Source organism: Bombina bombina, chromosome 5 (genome assembly GCF_027579735.1).
Source record: "Bombina bombina isolate aBomBom1 chromosome 5, aBomBom1.pri, whole genome shotgun sequence".
NCBI classification, from domain to species: domain Eukaryota; kingdom Metazoa; phylum Chordata; class Amphibia; order Anura; family Bombinatoridae; genus Bombina; species Bombina bombina.
Genome location: NC_069503.1, coordinates 385,963,613 through 385,977,669, shown reverse-complemented (window position 1 = coordinate 385,977,669; position 14,057 = coordinate 385,963,613). Strand labels below are relative to the sequence as shown.

Sequence of the window (14,057 nt, the reverse complement as noted above, 5' to 3'; positions counted from 1 at the left end):
TGGAAATATACATAACTTTGAAATTTGTTATAAAAAAATCTACTACTCATTTGAAGTTCAGACTAAGTGCTTTTGCATTGTCTTTGTATCTTGCATTTGTTGATTATGCAAATCTAATGTGTTGACTGGTCCTTTAATGGAAGGAAAATGGAAAGTTATTTAAAATTGCATGCTCTTTCTGAATCATGAAAGTTTAATTATGACTTGAGTGTTCCTTTAATGTCACTATTTAGTAATCCTAAAACAAAACTTTCAATGACGAAACATGTTGTTGTGGGGTTCAATTACATGGAGCTTATAGTTAGCAAACAGTCATCTTTGAAAAGGCACTACAGCAAAACACGTCAGTTTGCGGTAATATACCGGATCATTGTAAATGTTGTTATTGCTGTAAAGTTTTAATGGATGTTAATTAATAGTAAGTTTTACGGATCCACTGTGTTAATGACTTTATTTGCATAACACTGCCACTACCACTCTTACTCGCAGAGAGAGTGTTTACTTAGTACATTGTTTGGTTCCCCAAACTTTATTCTTTGTTTGGATTAAGGACAAACAAAATAGCGATTTTTTTGTTTTAGTGATTACATTATAGGTTGAAAGGCCAGTATGCTGATTGATCCCTTTTTACCCCATAACTGCTGAGCCATTTTCACTCCCCTGTGCTGGAGGTGTTTTTAGTTGTTTGGCCCTAATTGCATTTACACCTAAATTTCAACTATTTTAATGTGAGACACACTTACATAATATACTATTTTTTTTTTCAACAGACCTAGTATTTTTAGAAAATAACTCTATTTTGCATAAATATCATTACAAAGGGAAATGCTGTAATTTTTTGGCCAGTTTCTATGGCGTATATGGAAAATAGCATTGTTTCCTAATTATTTAAAACCCAAACTTGTTGTCCCTCATTTAGCTTCAATTCACTTTCGAAAGACATCAACATTTAGGATTTTATATCAATATAATTATAAAATTCTAAATGTTGGTGTCTTTGGAAAGTTAATTGAAGCTAAATGAGGGACAACAATATTTTTCTGATGTTCGATTATATTCATTGAAACATTGTTTTGTTAGAATATTGTTGTGCATATTGGTTTTTAACATGTTGAAATGTTACATCATATTTGAATGTGTTGAAAAGTAAACATAAAATCCTTGAGCGTTAGATCAGGGATTATGCCTGGCAGACAGTCATCTGAATGGACTCTATTTATAATAAAATAATATACCATGCAAGACCGGTCATTTTATCTTTACCTTTACCTTTTTAGACTCTGTACATCAATATCCTGTTGTTGATCTTGTTATTCGATTTTATTCTATATGTACTGTAATTTTACTAATAAGCCTCAATAAAAAACAAACAAACAACATAATATAGTTTTACCAAAAATCATAGAATTTCGTAAAATATCAGATTTTTACATTTTCCCAGTTCTTCCATTTATTTTGATTTTATTAGTTCAGATAAACATAGATCAATGGTTCCTAACAACAACAACACAACAAAATGAGGCCAGTGGTTACTACTAGGCTATCATTATTATTTTGACGACCACTTTATAGCTATAACCACCATTTTGAATCAAGGGTGCTCAGGGATAGGGACTCCAGTAATCACCTGCAGTTTACAGGGGGAAGAAACCTATCATTTGAAATGTCCCTCTAAGTGACCTGGGAGCTGATATACCAGCTTGCAAAGCCCAAACCCCAGACCCTGGCTCAGTGTACATTACTTCCTGCATTATCAGATAATTCCCACCCCTTGTGACATAACCACTTGCACCTGTGGTGATCTTATAGGACCGGCAAGAAGGAGGCAGTGATGAGGAAGTAGACTGCAGTCTCTTTCAATATCTGAAGTAACTGGGGGTTCCCAGGATCCAGATGGGAAGAGGGATCCCAAAGAGAGTGACAAATAGTTGTCATACTCGCATGGGGAATAGATGTGCATAACGACCATGGGGCATCATGTGCATCCAAGGGGTTTAAAGTGAGCAGTGAGACTAATAGACAATATGTGTAATTAACCTGTTATGCTTCAAAATTATGGAGCTATATGTTTGTTTTTTAAGGCATTTAAACAGAGGTACGAATTGTCAGCACAATTGTTTGGTGGGTTATTAAGGGCTAGATTACAAGCGGCATGCTAATTTATTGCGTGCCCGCAAATGGGCAAATTTGCAATAAATAATCAGCCATTACAAGTTAATTTACAATTCATTTTATAAATGTGCCCCAAATGCCTCCAAAATAAAGTGGTCTTTTATTTTATTAAAAAATAAAAATTGTAGCATTTTTATGTTTTAATAAAATAACTGAACTAGCCAATATTTTTGGGCTAAGGTTGGCGGTGTGGGGTGTTGGAAAAAAAATGGTTCTGAAAAGTGCCTTTACATTGCGTTCTATGGGAACTGTGTGTTCCCAGTAAATAAATATGTATATGTTTATATACATATATATTTGTGTATTTACACATTTTAACATGTAAATATATATGCTTTTAATCATATACATATATCTTTACAATTTGCTGCCACCCCTGTGCTACTTACCCCATTTACTGCTCAAGGTTCTCATGCCGTGTCTCATGGCATGAGAGCTCGCATTTGCATTGTTGTCCACTTGTAATACCACCACACATTAGCGTGCACTGGTATTACTCAGTGGAGTGCAAATATCGCTTTAACGAAAGCAATATTTAGCACTCCAATTGAAATCTGGCCCTAAATTGGCTAATTTGTATTAGTTTACATGTGATTATTATTAATTCTTTTAAAGGGACAGTATACTCTGAAATTGTAACGTCAAAATTACATGTGCAACAAGTATTTAACATAAGTTTAATTAATCAAATTTTAAAAGAAAAGTTTTTATCCTATATATTTTCTCGTCAAACTTTTACCCCTTGTGTATTCACTGTCCGCCTCCATGACCGCCACGTTTTTTTCCTATATTTGAAGAATTACCAATCAACCTATAGTGGTGATATCTGTTGCGCTATGTAACAGCTATGTGAACGTGCGCACGATGACATCATCTGCTTATGGTTTCCTCTATTCCTAGTTATGCCCATGCTCAAAATCCTATGTTCACGGCGAGCAATCAATGCTTCCAAGATTGTATATAATAGAGTACGCTCCAAATGTATTTATTGCGCACTGGATGCTACATAAGATGCATCAATCTAATTATAATATGTACGATCTACCGATGTAGATATACGACCAAGATGCATGCGCAGTAGCATTATCTAAAAATAAAAAACGTTAGCGAGATTCAGATGGAGGAAAACTGGGCGTCACATCATTTGCATGTAGGAAGTACAGAGTCGGTCTATACTGCACACACTTGAGATGCCATGGTGGGTTGGAGAACGGACGTTGATTAACGGTTAGGCCGCAATAATTATTATTTCATAAAACATGTTAGAATTAATATTTTTTTAAATTTTACAATGCGGTTCTAATGTAAGGATATAGAGGAGGTTAGCGTTAGCTTTTACAATGTCTGAATTTACTGACTCTTTAACAGTAATTTATCAAACAGGAAGTATTTGTATATTTTGCATCCTCATGACATCAAAGATAGCGACAGTTAATTTCAGTGTGTTTTGCCCATGTGCAAAACCAGGGTTATATTTAAAAACATTTTGGGATTAATCAGCAATAATTTGAAAATGTTTTGTCTAGGGTTTATTAAATCCTTTTAGCTGTTGAATTTGATAAGTGAAAAGGGCCATGCAAATGTGTCTTTCATTATTTTGAATTTCAATGTATCTCTCTGTCTTTATATTACTGGCTCAGTCTAGTATTTTGACACTAGCATTCACATCGGGAAACAACTACATTTAGTGCATTAAAAAAAAAGAAAAAAAACAATAGATCATTTGGTATATGATTAAATACTGACACAGAATGTACCACTCCATCAAACTGTGAACTATTTCTTATTGGCATAAACATACTTCCTTTGGATCAATTATACCATACTATGCCCAGATGCAAACAAACTTTACAACTCATTAGTAGAAAAGTGCAACAATATGCCTGTGCATAAAAATCCGTTAAAAGTCATCATATCATGAATATCATAAAATGTTCCCCATCTCATACAGAATAAATATAGGTAGGAGGTGGAATTCAATTGCTTTGAGCTATCCCAAGTTGGACTTGACCTCCAAGCTCCCATCACTTCCTTCCAGTCTTGGGCAAAGTCAAAACCCCCACCTCCTTTTCATCCACAGGCTTCTCTGTTTGGCACAAGTTTTGAAGGAAAGATATGTTTATATTAATAAAAATAAGATACACACCCCTAAGAAAACTAAATAATATAAAGGTGAGCAAAAATAACTCTTTGCTAGTGAGTTGCTGCATATGGATATTTTGATCAATCACCTCATTCAAATGTGTGAAGAACACTGGCAGTTGTTCTGAGAGTGATTATGATCCTGATACAGAGATTAATACTGAAAATCACATCTGCTTTTATCACTCATATCCAACCACTGATTACATGAACACTGATCCAGCATGTATTAACGTATTAAATTTGATAAATAAAAGCTTTACATTTTTATAAATAGAAAACAGCAATGCTCAATATCGTTACAACCAGCTGGGCTTTGCAAAAGCTCAGATGCACTCACTTGTACTGAAATGCTTCCTATGACACATAGAAAAGAGTTCTCTGGAATACCCACCACCCTAAGGCGCCAGAGGTCGAGACTTCACTAACCCTCACAAATGAGTATATAGTATAGCAAGAATATAAAACATCCATTATAATACAAAAACTAAATTAAATAAATAGGCAGTGCAAATGGTAAGATGCGGTTCTTACAATCAATATTGCAATAACATTAATTAATAAGTAAAATAGTTGTTTTTTCTTTAAAATTTTTCAAACTCTATGTATTTCACAACTAGTACCATTCATCAATAGATATAATTATAGATTTAGGGCTAGATTAAAAGTGGTGCCATATTTTTTTTCTCGTGTTCACAAAAATTTTGCTAGAGTTAAGATTTTATACACTAGTTGAGTTGTGTTCGTATTACAACGTCCAAAAAAACTTATTTTGTGCAAGCAGTAAACAAAATTGTTAAAAAAAAACTAACACCCATCGCGCAAACAACATAGCATATTCGCATTAGCAAATGTGAAATATTTACAGTAAATACATAGTTAAATCCTTATTAAATATGAATATTTCATAAATATGTTTTATCATGTTTTCATCTACTTAATAGTAAAGGGTATGCACTTATATATATGTCTATATGTGTGTACATATATATTTATGTGTTTATATGTGTATAAATGTCTGCCGATACATATATACACATGTAAATACATAAATACATATGTTAAGACACACACACACACACACACACACACACATATATATATATATATATATTTATATATACATACATACAAATACATATTTATCAATTTATGTGTATGTATAGTATCTCTAAGCTAAAGTACTTTGGATGCTTTTTTTTCTAACACCCGAGCTCTCATATCTTTGAGCCCTTATAATGTTATTGTGCCATATTTTTTTAAAATAATTAATTAGATAATGTTAATATGAGTGTAACTGTACTTTGTAATGTATATTTGAAGTGTTTTGTGCAACTTTTTTGTTTCTGAAAACAGTTAACCACAGCTTTGAGCTTGCTTTAAGGATTGAAGTGTAAATGGCGATTGTGCTTGTCAGGATATCTGTGAGTGTTATTAAATAATATATATATGTATGTATATGTAACTACACATAGATATATTATAAGACCAATAACTCATTTTATTTGTGAAACTGTTTGTAAAACCATCCCCCTCTCGTTCTGAATCACCGATTTCAAGAACAAAGGAATTGCTTTCAAAGGTTTCCTACCTAAAGTGTGTAGTTAAAGTTCCTATCAGATCACCACTGGCTTCCTTGTTGCTTAAGACAAGCTAGGTAAAAATGGTAAAACATTTGGCTCAATTAGTGAGGACAGGGAAAGGGCCTAAATATCTTTGAACATCACTAAAGCCAGGAATATAGTAATTAGCACAGAAACTCAGATACACATCTTTACTGACTGGCAGAAACACATGTTTTGCATTGTAACTTTGAAATTCATTTTAAAGTACAACTTGTGTAATTTTCAGTATTATATAAAAATGTGTATTTGTGGATCTAAAAAAAAATGCCTACAGTATCATATTAGGATGGGTATTTGCTGAACTTAATAAGTGGCTGTACAGTAAATGTAAATAGATAAGTCTGAGAGATTGTCTGTTTATATAATATTAAATATGAAATGAATTGAGTATAAATTCATATAAGTTAACATTCTCCACACCCACACTATATTAACAACATATATGTATATGTATTGATCTGAAACTTACTATATTGGATACATGTCTGCTGTATTGAATAATAGCTGCATTACTAGATGTATAAATGTTTAACATTATTTCTTTCATTTCAGACCTACATCTGGTTTTTCATGCATTCAAAATTTATTTAGAAATATGAAATATACTGTATTCATATTAAGATACAATATAATGCCAGGAGGTTGAATGCTATGATTCTGTGAAGAAAAATAATTAACAGTAAACTGCTTATTAATATGATTACTAGAAGTATAATCATATTTAATATTAAAATAATCTGAGAAAATGACACTATATGATCCCATATATGTTGGCCAGATAATTTTATGAATTCTGAAAATTATAGTAAATAAAATAAACATTTTAAAGGTTAGATAATTCAACTGTAGCAGCATTGATGGTAAAACTGCATTTCTGGTTATATGTTGCCACCTATAGTTCAAAAATGGTATTACAACCAAAAGGCATTTGGCTACTCAGGGAGGCGTTTCCTAAAATAACCTATGAAATGTTCAGATCCGAGGGCCAATCAGAGACAAGCACCGGTAAGGGCCTATCAAAATCTTGTGGGAATGATTAAAGAAAAGGAGGAGGGATTCTTTGTTTTTGAGACCAATACACACAAGAGACAAAGGATACAGACAGACTCAAAGAAGCATACGTTTTTGGAGAGAAAAATACACAGACTTTGTGTCAAGTATATTCTCTGCCATTTTGGGACACTTTCTTATAAAAGGAAGATTAACAATTTTTAAGCCTGTACCTTTGGGCATTGTGAGTAAACCCTCCGTAGATGACCCACAAGAAATTCTTGAAACTGAAACATTGATTTGGTTATTTGGGTAAAGTATACGTGATTAATAAATATATATATATATATATATATAATATTTAAATCAAAGGTATTTGGTAACTACAACTAGATTGCAGTTAGTAATTTTAAAAGCCACAATTTGTATTTTAAGCTCATGTTTATAGTCCTGGCAACAAGTTATATTTAGTGCTAAGTAATTTATATTTGCAGCTATATATATATATTTTAGAATTTGCCTTATTGTAGCTATATAAGATTTATTTCAGCTCAGATACATTGGCATAGAAACTGGCTGTTAAATTATCTTGTTATATTGTTTAACTAGGCACTGTTAAAGTTAGCGGTCCATATTCTGGTATTTTATTGTGATATTTTAATGCGATTCATTGTGAATAAGGTAAATTGAAAAATGTATATTTTTTATGATCTTTGTATAGAATATGATAACAGCATAAATGCGTATGGTTGATTCATAATCTAGTTTCTATAAATATAATTCAATGTGTTTATAAAGTTTAACTAATCTAAAGAATTTAGGAATAATTATTCATTTCAATTGTTTTGTATATACATTTTGATTGGGGGTTTGTTTTAAAGAATAATAATAAAAAAATTGTATTATAACCCTGCTATATACTGACACGCTAGTGCAATCACGATTGCGCTCTAACTTGTAATAGCAGCGCAATTAAAGAGGCTTGTGAAAAGATGATATCGCTTGCGGAAAACAAAATTCTGTAAGACTATATATATTTAGAGAACTACCAATAACACTGTTTAAACACTGAGGTTTATTTCTTATAATTTCAGAATTCTATTTCCTAATGATAAACTGCTAGGCTTATTCTGTCATGTTTTGGGTTTATATGTTGTATCCTAAAGGGCTGGACATTACTATTGAATGCATAGTATATGTAAACATAAGCACTGTAGTAGAAAATAATATGCCTGCACAATAAATGGATTAAAAGCATTTAAACCTGTCATTTTGTAATTGTAGAGGTATAGAAATCGGTAGATGCCCAGGAGATTTACCCTCTACATTATGTTTATATAGTTTTCTTCTTTGAGGCCATTTAGAGTCAACACCACTTATTTAAGCAATCACTGTGTAGCATCTGGCAGGTTCATATATATATATATATATATATATATATATATATATATATATATATATAAAAGAACCAAATGGAAAGGTAAAGCGCAAACAGTCTAGAAGACACCTGCTCTGATAAAATTCAAAAGTTTTAATAAATCCAGTTAAAAGTTAACATCGTAGCACCAAAAAGAAAAGAGTTAAAAGTTAACTCAGTGTGTACAGAGACACCAGTTGGCAAACATGTTTCATGCCTCAGCACTTGATCACTGCATGCACATACACACTGACTTAACTTTTAACTCTTTTCTTTTTGGTGCTACGATGTTTACTTTTAACTGGATTTATTAAAACTTTTGAATTTTATCAGAGCAGGTGTCTTCTGGACTGTTTACGCTTTACCTTTCCATTTGGTTCTTTTATGTGCTTTATGAGTGTTTGCAGACACTCGGATACAGGAGCTGCGGCAGTACCAAGTCTTTTCCTGCACCACCCACTCTCCATTGTGCCAGTCAGAGGTCACAACGGAATACGCTGAGGATCGTCAGACCATTCAGAGGAGAGAGACACTTAGGTGAGCTGTGCTTTGTGGCGCTCTGGTATAGGATTTTGTTTATATATATATATATATATATATATATATATATATATATATATTTAAATATATATATATATATATATATAATATAAATATATAAACAGCTTTGAGGGTGAGCTGCATTTATTTTTTAAGATTAATGTTTAGTATTTATGTGTTTTAGTAAGTTTTTGCAACCCACCTCTATATAATGTATTTGTACAGAGGTGGAACTACAGTTGGTGCAGCAGGTCCAAAAAAAGGTGTGTGCAGAGGTGAGCAGAATCTGTACAAGCACAATGCAGGGGAGCTTTTTACCAATGCAGGTTGCAGAACCATCTTTATGCTACATAAGAGTTTAAAAGCAGCATGGCAGGCAGACCCAACATGAACTTGTCCTACAATCTGGGTCCCGATCTGCCCCTTTTGTGTGGTGTCATCTGGGCCACATTGGACAACACAACAAACTGGGTGTAATTTGAAGTCAAGAGAGGTTTGGGTTTAGAGGTCTTCACAAGTAAGTATTTGCCCTTGATGTGCTTTGAGCCTGAGGAGCTCTACATAATCTAATGCTCACAAATAAATGATCTATTAGTGTTCTAACTTTACCTGCATTTCAATAATCGCAATAAATTCCTCAGTTCCTTTATATAAGTTAAACTGATATTCTAGATTACCCCCATATAAAATTGTTTCTGTACATAGACTTTGAGTTAAAGGGGTAGATTTATCAAGCAGCGGATGCTGCAATCTACCCTCAAAGTTTCAGGTCCATCTGAAACTTAACTTGAGAAGCATTGGTCATAGGACCATTGCTCCTTAACTCATCCGCCACCTCAGATCAGATCCGAACGGGATGATTACCACACCCTGCCAGTGAATGTGCAGGGGGCGGCATTGAACAAGCATTTCACCAGATGCTTGTGTAATGATGAATGCCGATAGCATATGCTGTCGGCATTTATCGATGTCCGCCCGACATTAAATAGATCTACCCAAAACTGTTTTTGTTCACATGAAGTTTAAATATTTTAAAGAAACCTTCAGTGAAGCAATTTATCATTTTGTTGCTAATGATCTGTTAGTCATCACAAAGGGTTGTTATTTTGCTTTTTGTCCTTTGATTTCTTTCACTTGATTTCTAGAGTTATTTTAAAAGTTTTTTTTACTAATCTACAGTTTTTTTTATTTCCATGTTGTATGTCTTCTTATATTTTTAATTATATTACTCTTCAAACATTAATACATTTTTTATTTTGTAAAACTTGTTATATATATATATATATATGGGCATAATCTCATCCTTTTCTCTGCTCATTATCAGTTTATAGATACTCTGTATAATACTTAGCATATTTAAAGTTTATACAGTGTAACATATTTATTCTGTAGGCATACCGTATAGACACTCCAAATTTTTACACAGCATAATGTGTTCGTAAGCAGTGTATTAATACTCATCATGATTGTACAGTGCTTTGTGGTAATTATCTGTGTAGCAACGTATAAATACTCTGTAGCTTGTATGTAAATACTGTATTTAGCATATATATTATTACTACTACTTAGTTACCTTCTGGGAAGGGTGAATTTTTACAGTAGGGTCTTCTGTTGAGTACTAGGTCTACATTTTAATTGTGTGTTTCTTTTTCACATATACTTTTTATAGCTAGTATATTCCTTTTTAATTACCATTTTATATATTCTGCTATGACAGATTGCAAAACATATTTTTTCAACTGAAAAACTATACTGGAAATCCTTGAAGTATTGTCTAGACAGGCTAATAAATTACAGGATTGCAAAAGTAAATGTGTTCTAAAATTAGGTTTAGGTAATTGGATACACTTATTTCCTGAACAGCATGTTAAGGTTTTTCTGCTATAGTTAAAAATAAATCAACTTTTAAAAACGTTGCTAGGTATATTTCTTCATTCTAATAATCATTCAATGGTCTCAAAAGACAAAGTTTATGCCAAATTCATAAACAAGAAACGGAATGAAGGATACCACAAAGGATATTACAGCTTGAGGCATACTGTGCAAATAATTTTTACAGCACCAATTTTATCTGCCTCTATGTACAGAGGACTTTCTTATAATCAGAGAAAATATGGTTATATACTATATTATATCCTTACTACTGGTGTAGCTGATATACCAGTACTCTTATTTTTATTTTTATTAGTTAGGATTGCTAGTATTTAGCTTTAAGAGCACGTATACTAGTCCCCTCCATCTGGGAGAACAAAAAAAGTCTCTATACACAGTTAGGTAAGGTATGTTTTTCCAACAAATTACATGTAGTATTTCCTTAGTATGTCCGGGAATATATCCCCACACTGCAGCCTTAGCTTGCAAAGTGTCACTTGTAATTGTTAATACTTAGGACGTAATCTAGGCTTATGTGTTTCATCAAGAAATATCCCCTTTGCCAGCCAGGGGGATAAAAAGCTCCTGTGAAAAATATATACAGAACGTTTAAGGTTAAGGCTAAGGTAAAGCTTTAGAAATAGGCCATTGTGTGACCCCAGCTGCCACTTGTGCCCAGTATATTTGTGGAGGACAGCTGGCAACTCTACAGACAAGTATACAAATGCAAATTTGTAATGAAAAAATATATATTCATTTTGTTTTCATGAAACAAATATCCGGATAAAGGCACCAACGAAATTTAAACTAAACAAAAAAATACTGTCGAAAATTTTTCAGTATTCACTGTTTTTCCTTAAATTACCTGTAAGGGGTTAAATACTTACTTCTACTTCTAGCGATCCTTCTTCTCAGAGCACTGGGCTGCACTAATAGTAGGCTTAGTGTTGTGGATCCCAGAGCCTGTGTTAAAGGAAAATGTATTTTAACACAGGCCCTGGGATCCGCCAAGCTAAGCCTACTATTAGTGTGTTCTAGGGCTCTGAGAAGTAAGATTGGGGCTAGCGTGCCTCAAAAATGCTACAGGTGAACTTTTTCACCTATAGCAAAGGAGCGTTTACATTCATTTAACAAAAACAAATGTAAATGTTTAACAAATATTTCGTTTTAAACAAAACAAATACCGAATAGTGCAGCAGATGAATATTCAGAGAAACAAATTTCCCTCAAATATTCGTTCTGAAAGATCAGGATGAAGAAAATTTTTTGGGCCCTGCACACGTCTAATATTTACACTTCCCATACAAAGGTGCTATTGCTTTAATATACAGTATATTTAATATTATGCATGGTAATTATATACATTGAAAATGTTGTGCTAAGTGTTATTTGTTTGAAAACCAATGGCCTCCTGGCAGCTACCCTAGTAAAAGGAAAAGTTGGTGGTTGAGATCCATAAAGGATGACTTATTAGTGTCAATAGTTTGGCCCGGATTACAAGTGGAACGCTATTAATAGCTAAGGGTAAGCTATCAATATCCTGAGACCGCAATACGATTATTGCGCAGTCTAATATTACAAATCCATAGTAAAGCAGAATTATCAAATGTTTAACATGGCTAACATCTCTTTAGCATACCCTATATATTTTCAATGAATAATGAAACCACTAGTATTACAAGCTGTGATGTGTTGTGCTCTATATATACATACATGCATTTGGACCCTTCACAGTCAAACAACTTGTCATATATCCCTTTATATATATAAAACAATTCTGAGTGAAGAACAATGCTATTTTAACCATTTCTAAACACACCTTCCTTTTTAGTGCATTTTGGCTTTAGCGCACTTTCGGGTGAGAGCTTGAGGGAAAACTGAACAGAGATTTGTAGTACAGCCTATAAAAATCTATGAGGAAAAGGACTTAGCGTTGCCGTGCTATCCAACCTCCAGATCATTAGTGCGCTTGAGGATTTAGCTTGAACGATAACTTTTTACTTTCAACTTGCAATAAGAGTGCTGTTTAATTTAATTTTAATCTAGGCCTATATGTATTAAATTGCTCATTAAGTTTCCTTTAAACGTCATTGAGCTGTTATTATATATTTATACTTTAGTCAAGAAAAAAAGAATATCATATGTGATCACTTTAAAATATTTCATTATTCGTGTTTTTAGCACTACAGTTTGGACAAGTAGATGTAGCACATTAGGAGTTTCAGACAAAAAGACAACATTCAAAATGCACTATGCACAACGTTCATAACCTTCTAAAATGCATTTTTTAGATTAAATTATGGACATTTTCTTGCCACTAACAAGACTGTATCATAAGCAAAGTCACAGAACTGCTGATTGCCCCATCAATATGTCTTCTCTAAAAATGAAAAATGATTGTTAATCATCAAACCAATTAAACATTTTCTCAACAGAAAGTCTCTCAAACAACCAACATTTTAATGGAGAGGAGGAATTACATCAGAACAAGCACAATAAGAAGTAAACAGTCAGTGGAAATAACATTAATAATTATTATTAATCACAATAATATAAAATGAGGTGGCGTTATTTTTATTTTTAAATTATAATATGATGTAATGTGTAATTTTATTCTTATACAATACTTCATAAAGTAATCATTTAAAGGCTACTGTACCTGTGATAAAGTGGACTTGCAGGAAAGTTTGGCCATTCTCTGAAAAGAATAATAAAAGCATTTAGGTTTAACGTGTAAATAAAATTCATTATGTTTATTGCGTTTAGTAAGAATATTCGAGGTAATATACTGTAACGCAAATAAGGACCAGTTTAAATTAATTTGACTGTTTTAATAAAAAGTTAAAATTGAAGTTCAGATTTCTTTTTCTAAACTAAACAAATTAAATTTGATTGTAATAAAGGGGCTATGTACTTGGATAAGAAGCTGATAAGTGTTCAATTTATTTAAAACAGCTTCAGGATCACCCTTTCAAATGCACTGGGCTTTCTTTCTTTCCCTTCCACTTTGAGGTTGGTTTATTCTGCTGTCTCTTGTTTACATAGATTTCCTTTAGGCAATACTGCAATATTAACATTTGTTTTAACAGATGAAAGCAACTAAATACAATGACCTAATAAAGGTAAAGGAGTTATTTGTATACAATTTAATACAGCTCAGTTGGTAAAATAGATAATTATGAACAGAGTAAAGGAAGGACATTTTATGGGACAATATCCATTTAAGGGTGTGAAACATGTTAATTATAAAATAAATATAACTGATGTGAAAGAATTAATTGTACACATCATGATTTAAT

The 14,057-nt window shown here is 32.6% G+C and overlaps 1 protein-coding gene across 1 annotated transcript in view; it reads right to left on the bottom strand.

Annotated features, from left to right (window-relative positions):
- KCNH8 (potassium voltage-gated channel subfamily H member 8) overlaps nucleotides 1-14,057 on the bottom strand; it is a 484,148-nt gene that overhangs the window by 66,898 nt on the left and 403,193 nt on the right. The window contains 1 exon segment of the mRNA XM_053715735.1: nucleotides 13,418-13,456. Within this exon segment, the coding sequence (XP_053571710.1) occupies nucleotides 13,418-13,456 (39 nt within the window).